Here is a 17,213-nt window from a genome sequence, read left to right as displayed (position 1 = left end):
CTTCCCCCTCTTCTCTCCGGTAGACTAGGAGACCGACACTGTTGCTGCCCAGTTCGACTACGGAGTTGATGACCCCTCCTTCTTGCCAGAGCAACCAGGCAAGCCCCCCCCCCCCCCCTTGATCACCAGATATCGCCTATTCTACCCTTTACTGCTTGCATTAGAGTAGTGTAGCATGTTACTGTTCGGTTACTCCTATTCTGTTGCATAGCTTGTCATTGTTGCTACAGTGTTGATACCTTACCCGCAATCCTAAATGCTTAGTATAGGATGCTAGTTTATCATCAGTGGCCCTACATTCTTGTTAGTCTGCCTTGCTATCCTATCGGGCCGTGATCACTCGGGAGGTGATCACGGGTATATACTATACATATATACAAACTATACAGATGGTGACTAAAGTCGGGTCGGCTCGTTGAGTACCCGCGAGTGATTCACGGATTGGGGGCTGAAAGGACATTTTTCCCGACGGCCCTTTGTGTGGAACTTTGTGGCGGAGCGACAGGGTAGGTTGAGACCACCTAGGCGAGAGGTGGGCCTGGCCTTGGTCAGCGTTCGCGGTTACTTCATAATAACACGCTTAACAAGATCTTGGTATTTGATCTGAGTCTAGTCACTGGCCTATACGCACTAACCAACTACGCGGGAACACTTATGGGCACTCGGCATCGTGGTATCAGCCGAAGCCTTCGTGACGTCAGCGACTGAGCGGCGCGCGCCGGATTGGACCGTAAGCCTGCTCTTGTATTAAGGGGGCTAGGTCTGCGTCCGGCCGCCCACGCAACATGCAGGTGTGCAATGGGCGATGGGCCCAAACCCCTGCGCGCATAGGATTTCGACCGGCGTGCTGACCTCTCTGTTGTGCCTAGGTGGGGCTACGACGTGTTGATCTTCCGAGGCCGGGCATGACCCAGGAAAGTGTGTCCGACCAAAGGGGATCGAGCGTGTTGGTTTATGTGGTGCACCCCTGCAGGGAAGTTTATCTATTCGAATAGCCATGTCCCTCGGTAAAAGGACGACCCAGAGTTGTACCTTGACCTTATGACAACTAGAACTGGATACTTAATAAAACACATCAAGACAAGTTCCAGAGACAACCCAGTGATCACTTTCCCACAGGGCGACGGGGGAGGGTCGCCGGGTAGGTTTATGCTATGTGATGCTACTTGGAGGACTTCAATCTACTCTCTTCTACATGCTGCAAGACGGAGGCTGCCAGAAGCGTAGTCTTCGATAGGACTAGCTATCCCCCTCTTATTCTGGCATTCTGCAGTTCAGTCCACCGATATTGCCTCTTTACACATATGCTCATGCATATGTAGTGTAGATCCTTGCTTGCGAGTACTTTGGATGAGTACTCACGGTTGCTTTGCTGCCCCTTTTCCCCCTTTTCCTTCTTTTTCTTGGACGTCGCAACCAGATGTTGGAGCCTAGGAGCCAGACGCCACCGTCAACAACGTTTCCTACTACAGTGGAGGTGCCTACTACTACGTGCAGGCCGCTGATGACGACCAGGAGTAGTTAGGAGGATCCCAGGCAGGAGGCCTGCGCCTCTTTCGATCTGTATCCCAGTTTGTGCTAGCCATCTATGGCAACTTGTTTAACTTATGTCTATACTCAGATATTGTTGCTTCCGCTGACTTGTTTATGTTTGAGCACTTGTATTCAAGCCCTCGAGTCCCCCGGCTTGTAATATGATGCTTGTATGACTTACTTTACTTTTAGAGTTGTGTTGTGATATCTTCCCGTGAGTCCCTGATCTTGATCGTACATGTTTGCGTGCATGATTAGTGTACGATTGAATCGGGGGCGTCACAACAAATCAGATTAGCCAAGTACTAGACTGAAGACTCCTTCTGTTGGTCAATGCGTTTGAAAAAAGACATTTCAAACTACATAGACTTTTTGCAAAAAGATAGAGAAAATTATCTCAATTCTTCACAGACAAAAAGATTGATGCTACGTCTTGAGCTTGCCTTGGTTTTCCTTGAAGAGGAAAGGGTGATGCAGCAATAGTAGCGTAAGTATTTTCCCTCAGTTTTTGAGAACCAAGGTATCAATCCAGTATGAGGCTCCTCAAAAGTCCCACGCACCTACATAAACAAACAAAGAACTCGCAACCAACACAATAAAGGGGTTGTCAATCCCTTCATGACCACTTGCAAAAGTGAGATCTAATAGAGATAGTATGATAAGATAAATATATTTTTGGTATTTTATAATATAGATGCAAAAAGTAAAGATGCAAATAAAAGTAGATTGGAAGCAAATATGATAAGAGATAGACCCGGGGGCCATAGGTTTCAGTAGTGGCTTCTCTCAAGATAGCATAAGTATTACGGTGGGTGAACAAATTACTGTCGAGCAATTGATAGAAAAGAGAATAATTATGAGATTATCTAGGCATGATCATGTATATAGGCATCACGTCCGTGACAAGTAGATCGACTCCTGCCTGCATCTACTACTATTACTCCACACATTGACCGACTCCTGCCTGCATCTAGAGTATTAAGTTCATAAGAACAGAGTAACGCCTTAAGCAAGATGACATGATGTAGAGGGATAAACTCATGCAGTATGATATAAACCCCATCTTTTTATCCTCGATGGCAACAATACAATACGTGCCTTGCAACCCCTATTGTCACTGGGTAAGGACACCACAAGATTGAACCCAAAGCTAAGCACTTCTCCCATGGCAAGAAAGATCAATCTAGTAGGCCAAACCAAACTGATAATTCGAAGAGACTTGCGAAGATAACTCAATCATACATAAAAGAATTCAGAGAAGATTCAAATATTATTCATAGACAAACTTGATCATAAACCCACAATTCATCGAATCTCAACAAACACACCGCAAAAAGAGTTTACATCAAATAGATCTCCACAAGAGAGGGGGAGAACACTGTATTGAGATCCAAAAAGAGAGAAGAAGCCATCTAGCTAATAACTATGGACCCGAAGGTCTGTGGTAAACTACTCACAACTCATCGGAGGGGCTGTGGTGTTGATGTAGAAGCCCTCCGTGGTCGATTACCCCTCCGGCAGAGCGCCGGCGAAGGCTCCAAGATGGGATCTCGCGGATACATAAGGTTACGGCGGTGGAAATTGTGTTTTGATGGCTCCCTGGATGTTTTCGAGGTACGTAGGCTTATATAGGAGGAAGAAGTACGTCGGTGGCCGCCCGAGGGGCCCACGAGACAGGGGGCGCGCCCTATAGGGGGGCCTACCCTCTCGTGTCCGCCTCGGCTGCTTCTTGACTTGCACTCCAAGTCCTCTGGATCACGTTCGTTCCAAAAATCACGCTCTCGAAGGTTTCATTCCGTTTGGACTCCGTTTGATATTCCTTTTCTTCGAAATACTGAAATAGGCAAAAAAAAACAACAATACGGGCTGGGCCTCCGGTTAGTAGGTTAGTCCCAAAAATGATATAAATGTGTAAAATAAAGCACATAAACATCCAAAAGGGGTAATATAATAGCATGGAACAATCAAAAATTATAGATACGTTGAAGACGTATCAAGCATCCCCAAGCTTAATTCTTGCTCCTCCTCGAGTAGGTAAATGATAAAAACAAAATTTTTGATGTGGAATGCTACCTAGCATAATTCTCAATGTAATTTTTCTTTATTGTGGCATGAATGTTCAGATCCAAATGATACAAAATAAAAGTTCATATTAACATGAAAATGGTGATACTTCAAGCATACTAATCAAAGTAATCATTTCTTCTCAAAATAACATGGTCAAAGAAAGTTATCCCTACAAAATCATATAGTCTGACTGTTGCTCTATCTTCATCACACAAAGTATTTAATCATGCACAACCCCAATGACAAGCCAAGCAATTGTTTCATACTTTCATAATCTCAAACTCTTTCAACTTTCACGCAATACATGAGTGTGAGCAATGGACATAGCACTATATGTGGAATAGGATGGTGGTTGTGGAGAAGACAAAAAGGAGAAGATAGTCTCACATCAACTAGGCATATCAACGGGCTATGGAGATGCCCATTAATAGATATCAATGTGAGTGAGTAGGGATTGCCATGCAACGGATGCACTAGAGCTATAAATATATGAAAGCTCAACAAAAGGAACTAAGTGGGTGTGCATCCAACTCGCTTGCTCACAAAGACCCAGGGCATTTTGAGGAAGCCCATCATTGGAACATACAAGCCAAGTTCTATAATGAAAAATTCCCACTAGTATATAAAAGTGACAACATAGGAGACTCTCTATCATGAAGATCATGGTGCTACTTTGAAGCACAAGTGTGGAGAAAGAGATAGTAGCATTGTCCCTTCTCTCCTTTTCTCTCATTTTATTTTATTTTTTTTCTTTTTTCTTCCTTTTTTTCTTTTTCTTTGCCCTTTCTTTTTTTTCTTTGTGGCCTTTTTTTTTCTTCTTCTTTTTTTCTTTTTAAAGTCTGAAGTCTCATCCCGACTTGTGGGGGAATCATAGTCTTCATCATCCTTTCCTCACTAGGACAATGCTCTAATAATGAAGATCATCACACTTTTATTGATTTACAACTAAGAATTACAACTCAAAACTAGAACAAGATATGACTCTATATGAATGCCTCCGGCGGCGTACCGAGATATGCAATGAATCAAGAGCGACATGTATGAAAATTATGAAGGTGGCCTTGCCACAAATACGATGTCAACTACATGATCATGCAAAAAGCAATATGACAAAAGTAATGCATGTCATATGAACGGAACGGTGGAAAGTTGCATGGCAATATATCTCGGAATGGCTATGAAAATGCCATAATAGGTAGGTGTGGTGGCTGTTTTGAGGAAGGTAAATGGTGGGTGTGTGGCACTAGAGAAATTTGCACGATACAAGAGAGGCTAGCAATGGTGGAAAGGTGAAAGGGTGTGTATAATCCATGGACTCAACATTAGTCAAAAGAACTCATGTACTTGTTGCAAAAATCTAGAAGTCATCAAAAAACAAAAGCACTACGCGCATGCTCCTAGGGGGATAGATTGGTAGGAAAAGACCATCGCTCGTCCCCGACCGCCACTCATAAGGAAGACAATCAATAAATAAAATTATGCTCCAACTTCATCACAAAGCGGTTCACCATACGTGCATGCTACGGGAATCACAACCCTTAACACAAGTATTTTTCATAATCACCTCAACTAGCATGACTTTAATATCACTACCACCATATCTCAAAACAATTATCAAGCATTATATTGATCATAGCATCCAATTCTTTTCTGTGATAGTTTTTATTATACCCAACTTGGATGCTCATCATTCTAGGACCAACTTTGTAACCATAGCAAATACCATGCTGTTCTAAAAGACTCTCAAAAAGATATAAGTGAATCATGAGAGACTAGCAATTTCTTCAAAATTAAGTCACCACCGTGCTCTAAAAAATATAAGTGAAGCACTAGGCAAAAACTATCAAGCTCAAAAGATATAAGTGAAGCACATAGAGTATCCTAGCAAATTCTAATCAAGTAGGCTTCTCCCAAAAGGTGTGTACAGCAAGGATGATTGTGGTAAACTAAAAAGCAAAGACTAATATAATACACGACGCTCCAAGCAAAACACATATCATGTGGCGAATAAAAATATAGCTCCAAGTAAAGTTACCAATGAACGAAGACGAAAGAGGGGATGCCTTCCCGGGGCATCCCAAGCTTAGGCTTTTGGCTATCCTTGAATATCTTGGGGTGCCATGGGCATCCCCAATCTTAGGCTCTTGTCACTCCTTATTCCATAGTCCATAAAAGCTTTACCTAAAACTTGAAAACTTCACAACACAAAACTCAACAGGAAATCTTATAAGCTCCGTTAGTGAAAGAAAACAAAACCACCACATAAGGTACTGTAATGAACTCATTCTTTATTTATTCTGGTGTTAAACCTACTGTATTCCAACTTCCCTATGGTTTATAAACTATTTTACTAGCCATAGATGCATCGAAATAAGCAAACACCACAAGAAAAACAGAATCTGTCAAAAACAGAACAGTCTGTAGCAATCTGTAACTAACACAAACTTCTGGAACTCCAAAAATCCTACTAAAATAGGAAGTCCTGGAAAATTTGTCTATTGATAAGTAGCAAAAATAATCAACGCAAAATCACGTTTCTGTGATTTAACAAAACTAAATTCGTGCCTGCAAAGTTTCTGTTTTTCAGCAGAATCAACTCAACTATCATCATAGGTTATCCTATAGGTTCTACTTGGCACAAACACTAATTAAAAGATAAAAACACATCTAAATAGAAGGTAGATGCAAGATTTATTACTAAACATGAACAAAAACAAAAAAAACACAAAGAAAATTGGGTTGCCTCCCAACTAGCGCTATCGTTTTGACGCCCCTAGCTAGGCATAAAAGCGAAGATAGATCTAAGTAGTGTCATCTTTGGCACTCAGGTCCTCAATAGAGCACTTATAATCTTTAGGGGTTTCTCCCTTTTTAGCAATGACTAAACGTTTAGGCAAAAATTCAAGAAATTCATTCGTAGCAAAAGGTTCCTTAACGATAGAGAGACAATTGGGGTGAACACTTATGGATTTGAGATCCGCATCTCCTTTACTAGAAGATTCCCCCTTATTTTTAGGAACATAAATAAACTTGGTAGTTTTGGTAGGGGGTTTTGGAGTGTTTTTCATGGAGGAAAATGTGGAACCTATGTTGGTAATGATATCCTCAAGTTTACCAATTCTTTCAGAATCTAGATCTATTTTTTCATTAACTATAGGTTCTTTTTCTTTAAGATTTTTCAAGGTAACTCCAACCCTAGATCCATATTGGGTAATGTTATTATGGATCTTTTCATCCAAATTTTCAATCAACTCAACAGTAGCCATTTTATTTTCAATAATATCAAGCCATTGCATCACGTGTTCTAAAGTTAAAACAGTTCCATTAACCAAAAGAGGTGGTGGGCCAAACAAATCTAACATAGCATTATAAACATCAAACGTATGGCTACTCAAGAAATCACCTCCGGCAACAGTATCAAGAACACATCTATTCCAAGGAGTGATGCCTACATAAAAATTGCGGAGAAGAACGGAAGTGGAAAGCTTCCCAGTAGATCTATTTTGAGCATTGCAAATTCTATGTCAAGCATCTTTTAAATTTTCTCCCTCCCGTTGCTTAAAATTAAGAATTTCATGTTCGGGAGTGATAACAAGGATAGGAGGACTAGCCATAACGACAAGGTAAACGATCTAACACACGAGCACACGGAAAAAGGCAAGCGAAAGAGAGAGGAGAATGGGAAAGAGAGGGCGAATAAAACGGCAAGGGTGAAGCGGGGAGAGGAAAACGAGAGGCAAATGGTAAATAATGTAAATGCGAGGGAGATGGGTTTGTGATGGGTACTTGGTATGTCTTGACTTGAGCAAAGACCTCCCCAGCAACGGCGCCAGAAATCCTTCTTGCTACGTCTTGAGCTTGCGTTGGTTTTCCTTGAAGAGGAAAGGGTGATGCAGCAATAGTAGCATAAGTATTTCCCTCAGTTTTTAAGAACCAAGGTATCAATCCAGTAGGAGGCTCCTCAAAAGTCCCACGCACCTACACAAACAAACAAAGAACTCGCAACCAACGCAATAAAGGGGTTGTCAATCCCTTCACGGCCACTTGCGAAAGTGAGATCTAATAGAGATAGTATGATAAGATAAATATATTTTTGGTATTTTATAATATAGATGCAAAAAGTAAAGATGCAAATAAAAGTAGATTGGAAGCAAATATGATAAGAGATAGACCCGGGGGCCATAGGTTTCACTAGTGGCTTCTCTCAAGATAGCATAAGTATTACGGTGGGTGAACAAATTACTGTCGAGCAATTGATAGAAAAGCGAATAATTATGAGATTATCTAGGCATGATCATGTATATAGGCATCACGTCCGTGACAAGTAGACGGACTCCTGCCTGCATCTACTACTATTACTCCACACATCGACCGACTCCTGCCTGCATCTAGAGTATTAAGTTCATAAGAACAGAGTAACACCTTAAGCAAGATGACATGATGTAGAGGGATAAACTCATGCAATATGATATAAACCCCATCTTTTTATCCTCGATGTCAACAATACAATACGTGCCTTGCAAACCCTGTTGTCACTGGGTAAGGACACCGCAAGATTGAACCCAAAGCTAAGCACTTCTCCCATGGCAAGAAAGATCAATCTAGTAGGCCAAACCAAACTGATAATTCGAAGAGACTTGCGAAGATAACTCAATCATACATAAAAGAATTCAGAGAAGATTCAAATATTATTCATAGATAAACTTGATCATAAACCCACAATTCACTGGATCTCGACAAACACACTAGAAAAAGAATTTATATCGAATAGATCTCCACAAGAGAGGGGGGGAACATTGTATTGAGATCCAAAAAGAGAGAAGAAGCTATCTAGCTAATAACTATGGACCCGAAGGTCTGTGGTAAACTACTCACAACTCATCGGAGGGGCTATGGTGTTGATGTAGAAGCCCTCCGTGGTTGATTCCCCCTCCGGCAGAGCGCCGACGAAGGCTCCAAGATGGGATCTCGCGGATACAGAAGGTTAAGGCGGTGAAAATTGTGTTTCGGTGGATCCCTGGATGTTTTCGGGGTACATAGGCTTATATAGGAGGAAGAAGTACGTCGGTGGCCGCCCGAGGGGCCCACGAGACAGGGGGGCGCGCCCTTAGGGGGGGCTACCCTCTCGTGGCCGCCTCGGCCGCTTCTTGACTTGCACTCCAAGACCTCTAGATCACGTTCGTTCCAAAAATCATGCTCCTGAAGATTTCATTTCGTTTGGACTCCGTTTGATATTCCTTTTCTTCGAAATACTGAAATAGGCAAAAAAACAGCAATACGGGCTGGGCCTCCGGTTAGTAGGTTAGTCCCAAAAATGATATAAATGTGTAAAATAAAGAACATAAACATCCAAAAGGGGTAATATAATAGCATGGAACAATCAAAAATTATAGATACGTTGAAGACGTATCAATTGACACATGTTTTTCTCAGTCTACCAACAAATAACTGATTGCTGCATATCAAGGACATTCCTAAATTCATGTGTAATCGTGTATAAAATAAGTTACATGTCCACATCATGGCAGGCAACGTGATTAGAGATGGCAAATAAGAGGTCCCATCACAATCGGGTGGTTTCTGGAGTGCTTTTCTGCAACCATCCTGTGTTGAATCAGCAATAAGAACAGACACAATGGAGATACAGAGAGCATGCGCCACCCCCGTCGTTGTAATCTGATTGGGCTACTGCGTTACCAGACCATCAAATCAACTACTCACAGATTCCCCTGCAAAAACAATACTTGTAGATTAACTAGATCCCAATTTCAAATCATCAAATGAGAGCACGAGGGGAAGGAGGCATGGGGAAGCTGTAGTGGAATACTTTTGGGTAGCGACGGGAACACGGGGCATCGACACATCACTAATCAGATTGGCAACAATCGGGTCAGGGCTCAGGGGCGGGCGGACGAACGAGACGACGGGCTGGGTCAGGAAGAGGTGGGCGGGAGGGAGACCTTGCAGGTGGCGCGTTGAGGTCGGACGATGGCGACGCTTCCTGGTGCTACAGCCGCCTCGTCGCTTCCAAATTGATGGGAAACTGGGACAGGAACGGATGTGTACCAGTGAAGGATCTTCATGTTCGCCAGGCATTCCTCCTTTTTCGCCGGATGGAGTGGTAGCGTAAGAGGGCTGGGAGGGATCTTGGCCGCCACAGACATCTCCAGGTCTCAAAGAAAGTGAGGCGGCACGGAGAGGGCGTCGGGCGAAGGAAGAGGGGTGGCGTTTGATGTGTTTTTTTCCTCGTGATGTTTATAAGGGCTTTGTGCGAGATGGCCCAATTAACCACGACCCCCCAATTTTGTCGCGGGAGCAGCTGCCCACTCCCAGTCGCAAGAAGTACTGCGGTAGAGTTTTGTTGGACGGCCGAAAACACTGGAAACTATAGATCCGACGGTTGTAGACGCTAATGCCTTGAGATGGCTGGATTAGTGCTTAGTTTTAATGTATTTAAATTGTGGCCTAGCCGGGGCTCTTTAAACCGGCCTTATACGTTTAGGCTGATCAGCACCCCCATATCCAATCTATATCTGGGGCGAATATGATGAGGCCTGGACGTGCCCGGACGTCACGTCAGCTCCGACATACAGGACCTACCACAAATTTCAGCAAATCCCCCAACCTTATCAGACCAAACCTTTTCCTCTCCTCTCTTCTCACTCATCCACGTCGGCCCTCTCCTAACTCTACCGCCATCGCCACCACAAAAGTCCTTCCTGCCAGTATCGTCGCCGCGATACTTTCGGCTATTCTCGGACTTGACCTTGCCTTCTATTTGTTTGACAAATTACCCGAGCGATTTTTTGTAGACAAAATGATGAATACAAAGGGTTCGGGCGAAGTGGTGATGTGGAGAAGAGATCGCCAACTTTTGTGGTGCGGAGGATGAGCGAGCTCCGACATGGATACAAGCAATCGGGTGAGGTGGTGATGCGAAGAAGAGATTGGGGTGAAGGAGCCTTGTTGTGTGTGTGTGTGTGTGTGTGTGTGTGTGTGTGTGAGAGAGAGAGAGAGAGAGAGAGAGAGAGAGAGAGAGAGAGAGAGTAGTCGGATGGGGAGGGGATTTGGAGAAAATGGGCAAAAGGGAAAGTTAGAAAAGATATAAGAGTACGACGAGGGATGGAGAGCGGTAGGTGGGGCCTATTGGGCACATGTCGCGCGAGTGAGGATGATGATGATGGGTTGTAATTAGTCGGTAGAATTAAAGTGTTTTCCTTTTCAGAATTCCCGAAACACATTTGAGACCATATCGAACACTTCTGACTCCATCGGAAACTCTTTCGATGCTCATTCTCTCAAACTTTTGGTCTCATCTTAATTACTACTACATCCATCCTGGTTTATTAGCCCCCTTCGTATTTTATACCAAATTTTGACTATAGATTTGACTAACAAAATGTAATTTGCACATCACAAACTTATATTGTTGGATTCATACTTGAAAGAGGTTTCCAATGATACTATTTTTTGTGGTATATATCTTATTTTTTGGTAGTTAAATAAAAGGTCAAAGTTTGCCCCAAAATACAAGAGGGACTAATAAACCCATATGGAGTTAGTACTCGTTAAGCGTGTGAACCTACATGTTCGGTAATAAGCGAACATGACCCAGAAGGGCGGAACACTTTTAGTTAATGGCAGGATATGACACCCTTGACAACTCACGCATATTCAGGCAGTTCTTGAGCTAACCTTTTGTTTACGAATACCGTTCCTTTTGCTTTGCGGTACAGTACTAAACACGAGGTAAGATATTATTGGTATCCCCGTGATCAATACTTTGATCGCTATACTGGACATCCTCGTTACCAATTTTGTTCTTGTTACACATATACGTATTCTAGTATCCTGTGATCTTAATCACATGGGTTCATAATAATGACATGATCTCTTAGTAATTCATAAGTTGGATCTATCCAACACTATTGTTCCAGTATCAGTGTGTTCTCATTATTGATAGCATCCTTTTACGATAGCAATGTTCATGATTAGAAAAACAAGATCAAATCAATACATGAGCTAGCCTTAGAGGCATGACTATGGATCATTTTGGTGTTTATGTTTTCACACATGCTTGAATTTTGCTCTGATTATCATATTCAAAAATCAATGCAATTATAGCACATCTGCTACGACGGAAAAAGTTCAGGTGCCCAAAAAATTTCTCTCCCCTCTCCAAAATCATTTTTGGCACCAACTTCTACGTCACCTGTTGGAGATGCTTTAAACTGGTTGGACTTGCTATTAGGTTGCTCTCGATACAAGTATTTTTCTTTATCATCCTTGGTACTCTATGTCGACTACAAGCATTAGAAAAACGCCATATCTCTTGACACATGTTTCTTTGCACTCTTCCTCGTCATCTATTTGTCTATCTATTTCTCAATTGGGCAGGGCTTTCAGGGAAGCCTCAACGATGAGAGCCGACGTGAGGGAGTTAATTACTTGTGTGGTTTTACATGGTAAGAGTCTTTAATAAGATGAAAGCTCCAGTTAGCATAGTTAATTGGCGGGCTCGAGATGCCAGATCTAATGTGCCGAGGAGATGCCAGCCACACATACAACATATTGGTCCCAGTTGTCGGGTCCTCCTCCTCCACCTTTCTTCTCCCTCCCTCCTCTCTTCTCTCTCCCTATAATAATTTGGTGGAGGCCATACATCTACTCCACCCCCCAAGAGGTTAGGGGAACACCACTTGACAACCATTTTACTTTTGTTCCTGCACCTATCACCTACGTCGTCGAGGTCTGGATGGAGTTCCTTGATTTATTTCAACATATACCCGAAGAAAGACGATTAGTGGTTGTTTCAAGCCAAACAGAGAGGTGCAAAAAATGTTTGGCAGTTGTTGGATCATGGGAGCTTTCCATACCAATGAGCGATGGTGGCCATGGAAGGCGGCAAATGCACACATATAATTCGGGTGTGCCTAGATAGAAATTAACATATAAAAAAACATACTTTAAATCAATATATAATGTTCCTTCTATGTTTATTTTGAAATAAGTTTTTTTTTGCAATGAGGTTATTGTTCACAATTTTTTTTGTGATACCCCTGAACCATATCAACCAAAAAATAAGAAAAGCTAGAGCAATATTTAGATTATCATATTACTTTATATTTAGCACTGGGTGCACCCTTATTTATATGAAAAAGAAGCTCAGATGAACAAATTATCATTTTATATTATTGTTTTAGATATTAACTTGATAGTAAGGTTGAAATTCAGAATATATGCTTTACAAACACATACCTCTTTCGGACGACAATACAAGTTGAGCATGCATTTTTTAGTCTTAGATTTGACTACCGATTACCGAAACATGTGTTGTATGCCATAAAAATTACTCCCTCCATCCTAGAATAAGTGACTCAACTTTCTATTATCTTTAATATAAAGTTAGTACAAAGTTGAGTCACTTATTTTGGGACGAAGGGAGTATATCACTACGTACATTGTTGAATAAAGCTTTCATATATGTGTATTTTTTATGACATATTATACATGTTTCACTAGCTAAGTCGACAATCTAAATTTCTGATCTGAAGGGAGTACTTAAAACACCGATAAATTCCGAACGTTCGGATTTTAAGCATATCACCCTGAATATTTTTTGATGACAATTTTAATTGACATGAGGTGACAAGTTTAGTTGTTAAAACATGACAATTTTGCCCCGGTTCATTTTTTTGTCACAAAATTGCCTAAACTTGCCACCTCATATCAATTAAAGTCGTCATAAAAAAACATTCAGGTCGCCATGTTTAAAATCCAAATGTTTGGGTTACCATGCTTAAAATCCATATGTTCGGAATGCCTAAAGAGACTATATGCTCATTGGTGAAAAATTATGGTTAAATCAGGTGAGGTCGCGAACGATACAAATTACGACTCTACGAGGGTCCTCCGCACAGAATCGAACCAGCTCATCTTCCTTCTAGCAGCTGCGCGCACAGCCTCCTCGCCCCGTCCCCAACCGGCGAAGCCATCTGCAGAACCCCAGAGAACTTCTGGAAGCAAGCCTCAGCCCCCCTTGATTATTCCCTCGAAACCCTAGATCCCCAAACCCACGCGGCCACCTCCTCATGGATCATCCATGGCGCTTCGCAGCTGGCGCCGGCAACGACCTCTGCCCCGTCTGCACCGCGCCCCACTTCCCCTTTTGCCCGCCTCCGCCTCTCCCGCCCCACCCCTTTCCCTACGATCTCCACCCACCGCCCCCTCCTCCCCCGCCCCAGTACCATGCCCCCTTCCACCCGCCGCCGCCGCCACCGCCGATGTGGGCTCCTCCGGGGCCGCACCCGTACGATCTCCTCGACACGGAAGGTCCCCACAAGAGGATGCGCGTGGGGGAGGCGCCTCCGTTCTCCGGCCCGCCCCCTCCCTACCCGCCAATGTTGGGCAGGGCTTCCGTGGAGGGAGAGCGGCTGCTCGGGCTGATCCGGGAGCATGGCCATGGCCGCGCTCAGCTGCCGCCTGCACAGTGGCATGGCGAACCGTATCCACCCGATGGTTTCGGCCATGGAGGAGATGGGGCTTATCCTCCTCATCAAAATTATAATAACCCCTATGCGCAGGGAGGCAATTTCACTGATTACGATCTCGTCAGAAGGATGCCACCTCCGCCGATGCCGTTTGATAGGTACAGTGCCTTAGATTCTGTTGGAGGATCTCAGGAGAAGTATTTCGACCACCATCACCATCATCAGTTTCACCCTGAAGCATTGCCGGGTGCTCCACCACTACCACAACATGCTGAGGCAGGAAACCATTATGATTCCCGCGATTGGCGTCATCATGCGGGTGTTGTGCCGCCACCACCAGATCCTCCAATGCCTTCTACCCCAGATTACCATGCAATGCCACCTCTGCAGGCAGCAAACTCGTCGTTGTTTCCTGTCCTCTCCAGTTCCCCGGCTACTACATCACTTCCACCCAGTGATAATACCTTGCATCATTCCCACCTGATGCCAAACGCAAATTATTACAATGGACCCAACAAAAATGAGGTTCTCTTCATGCACTTGGATGCTTTGCTTATAATATATCATTGGCCACTCAGAAGTCAAAAGTATTAATTGTTATATATGTGCGTGTTTCTCCAGGGGGTAGATTTCGTACATCGGCAACAATCGGAGCAGCATCTGGAGGATAGAATGCCAACACAGGACAAACATTCTTTTAACAATGTGGAAGTCAATATTGTTAATGCATGCGACTTGTTCAAGCAGCCCCTTCGCGCTTCACGCCCTGATCATATTGTTATCATCCTGCGAGGGCTTCCAGGTTGTTTCATATACCATTGTTAATGTTTCATAGTCATTAAGTAGTCTAATTATTAAGTGCAACAAAGTTGGCAATCCTAGCCAGTAAAATGACATTAGATCTGATATGCTGTGGGAAGTTTTCAACCTTTTGATACTTACATAAGCAGTGACCTTATCGTTTCAGTGTTCCTGTTGTTTAAGAGTGCATGTTGTCTTTCTTACATATACATGAAACCCGGGCACATTACTTGGCAGTTCCTGATTATTTTTTGAACAAATTGTAATCTATTTGATGACGTTTTCAATCGAAAGCAAACATCAATATGCATGATGAACTTCCTACTCCCTCCGTTCGTATACATATGTTGCTTCTAGAGAGGTATAAACAAATTTGTTTAACTTTCTCCACCAATACTTGTAGAAGTACCTTCACTGTTTATATGAAAGAACATAGATGGCTTTGTCACAAAGTACCCCATCGTGGCATAGCGATATATCTTCAAGGTCCTGTGAAAATACTGTGATAAGGTACTACATAAAGTTGAGTCTTCATGAATCACTTTCCAAAAATGATGTGTGGGGTGGGGAGGGAGTAGTATTATGGTTTAATTTGGCGCACAAAATTATCTATTATTCTGGTAGGGTCAAATCATTTCATGTCAGTGCTTCACAACTGTTACGGTTCTGACAAATGTTAGAACTTGTAGGTAGTGGAAAGAGCTACCTTGCGAAGGCATTGCGTGATCTTGAAGTTGAGAGTGGTGGAAGTGCACCCAGAATTCACTCGATGGATGACTATTTCATGATTGAGGTTGAGAAGGTCGGTAGAAACTGAACAGTGGACACAATTTATTGTGTACTGTCGACCATTTATTTCTTGGCTTAGACTTTCAGAAATGCTCATCATGGCCCTGCTATTTCTATGGATAATTTGTCTTGTAACTGATATTGTGCTAAATTGCTCTTAGAAGGTCGAAGACAACGAAGGGTCTAAATCTTCTACTGCATCCAAAGGACGGAAACAGTTGACCAAGAAAGTGATTGAATATTGTTATGAGCCTGAAATGGAGGAGGTGATGTATCTCATTTGTTCTTGTCTATTACTTTCTTTTTGTCATGTTGAATGCACCTGCCAATTATTGGGAACCTGCTATAGCTAAATCGTAGCATCGCCTGTTGTTATTAACAAGCAGGCAAACATATTTTAGTTAATGCATCGGTGCAATGCAACCTTATGTAAAGAAATGTACTTCATATTTGTTGAAATATGGATATCAGGGGACCTTCCCAAGAGTTTGCAATGCATGTATAGAGAACGAGATAGTATCTGAAACTAGCATTAAATGTAAGGATAATGTAAGGTTCCCTATAGAAAGAATTACCTGGATTGTGGATATGAGCATCGGCTATCAGTTGCCTTTTAAAAAGAAAAGCTCCACCATAAGAAGTCTAATTTCTTCTCCATTTGACAGACCTACAGATCAAGCATGTTAAACGCGTTTAAGAAGACCCTTGATGAAGGGAATTTCACATTTGTGATCGGTATGAAGTTACTCTAAATATTATTAAATGATGCAACATGCTTTATCATGACTCAACAATTTAGTCCGCATTGGTTGTTTTACCTTGCATGTTATAGTCTGCCTTGTTTATGTCTTTGCTTGTAATTTCATGGAGTGTTGAATGAGTACCCTTCCTATTTTTTCCTGTCAAAATTCATCAACATCTTAATATGAATATTAAAAGGTTTTCTTCACAATAGAAACTTTGTTTTCTATTAATTATCAAATATTTTGGTGATCAGTTTGTGGGAATTATGACATCGGTTCCCTAGACAGTGGTTGGGTGCCCATTTGTCTCGGAAGTTTATATTCCTTATTGTTCAAAACATTCAGTTAAGCAACATTTTAGCTGTCGTCGCGGCATACAGTACACCAGGCGATGCCTTTATTTTCACCAGTGGCGGATGCTGGATTGTGGTAACTGACATGTTTATTGCTGGTATCCCTGACCGTTTTTAGTGGATGACCGCAATCTGCGGGTAGCTGATTTTGCTCAATTTTGGGCAAGCGCGAAGGTAAACCCTCAGTCTCTTTTGCGTCAACTGCGAGAATTTATTTTGCTTACCTGGACCTTTTCTTAAATATTTAAACCACACCGTTCTTAAATATTCAAAAAGCATGTTTTAGGGCCAACTGCCAGTCAGGCAGTACTCAGATGTAGTACTATTTTGAAATTGCATATTAATGTTGCATGTTTTGATTTAATTTGTTTGCCACAGTAGTGACTTTCTTCTTCCTCCTTTCCTCTTGAATGTGTTTTTGATCTATACTAGTTGCT

At 42.4% G+C, this 17,213-nt stretch overlaps 1 protein-coding gene across 3 annotated transcripts in view; it reads left to right on the top strand.

The window, feature by feature from the left end:
- Positions 1–13,529: 13,529 nt before the first annotated feature.
- The window catches only part of LOC119321936, a 9,309-nt gene continuing 5,625 nt past the window's right edge, over positions 13,530–17,213 (top strand). For 2 of the 3 annotated variants that reach the window (XM_037595444.1, XM_037595442.1), the window contains exons 1-6: positions 13,530–14,615; positions 14,712–14,892; positions 15,581–15,693; positions 15,842–15,946; positions 16,346–16,415; positions 16,895–16,950. In XM_037595444.1, coding sequence (XP_037451341.1) covers positions 13,692–14,615; positions 14,712–14,892; positions 15,581–15,693; positions 15,842–15,946; positions 16,346–16,415; positions 16,895–16,950 — 1,449 coding nt within the window. In that variant the 5' untranslated portion in view covers positions 13,530–13,691. The remainder of the gene's footprint in view (positions 14,616–14,711; positions 14,893–15,580; positions 15,694–15,841; positions 15,947–16,345; positions 16,416–16,894; positions 16,951–17,213) is intronic. The other variant, XM_037595443.1, reaches the window with a different exon arrangement.

This window comes from Triticum dicoccoides, chromosome 6B (genome assembly GCF_002162155.2).
Source record: "Triticum dicoccoides isolate Atlit2015 ecotype Zavitan chromosome 6B, WEW_v2.0, whole genome shotgun sequence".
NCBI lineage: Eukaryota > Viridiplantae > Streptophyta > Magnoliopsida > Poales > Poaceae > Triticum > Triticum dicoccoides.
Note: the sequence above shows the minus strand (reverse complement) of the source record. Positions and strands in the feature narration are given on the sequence as shown.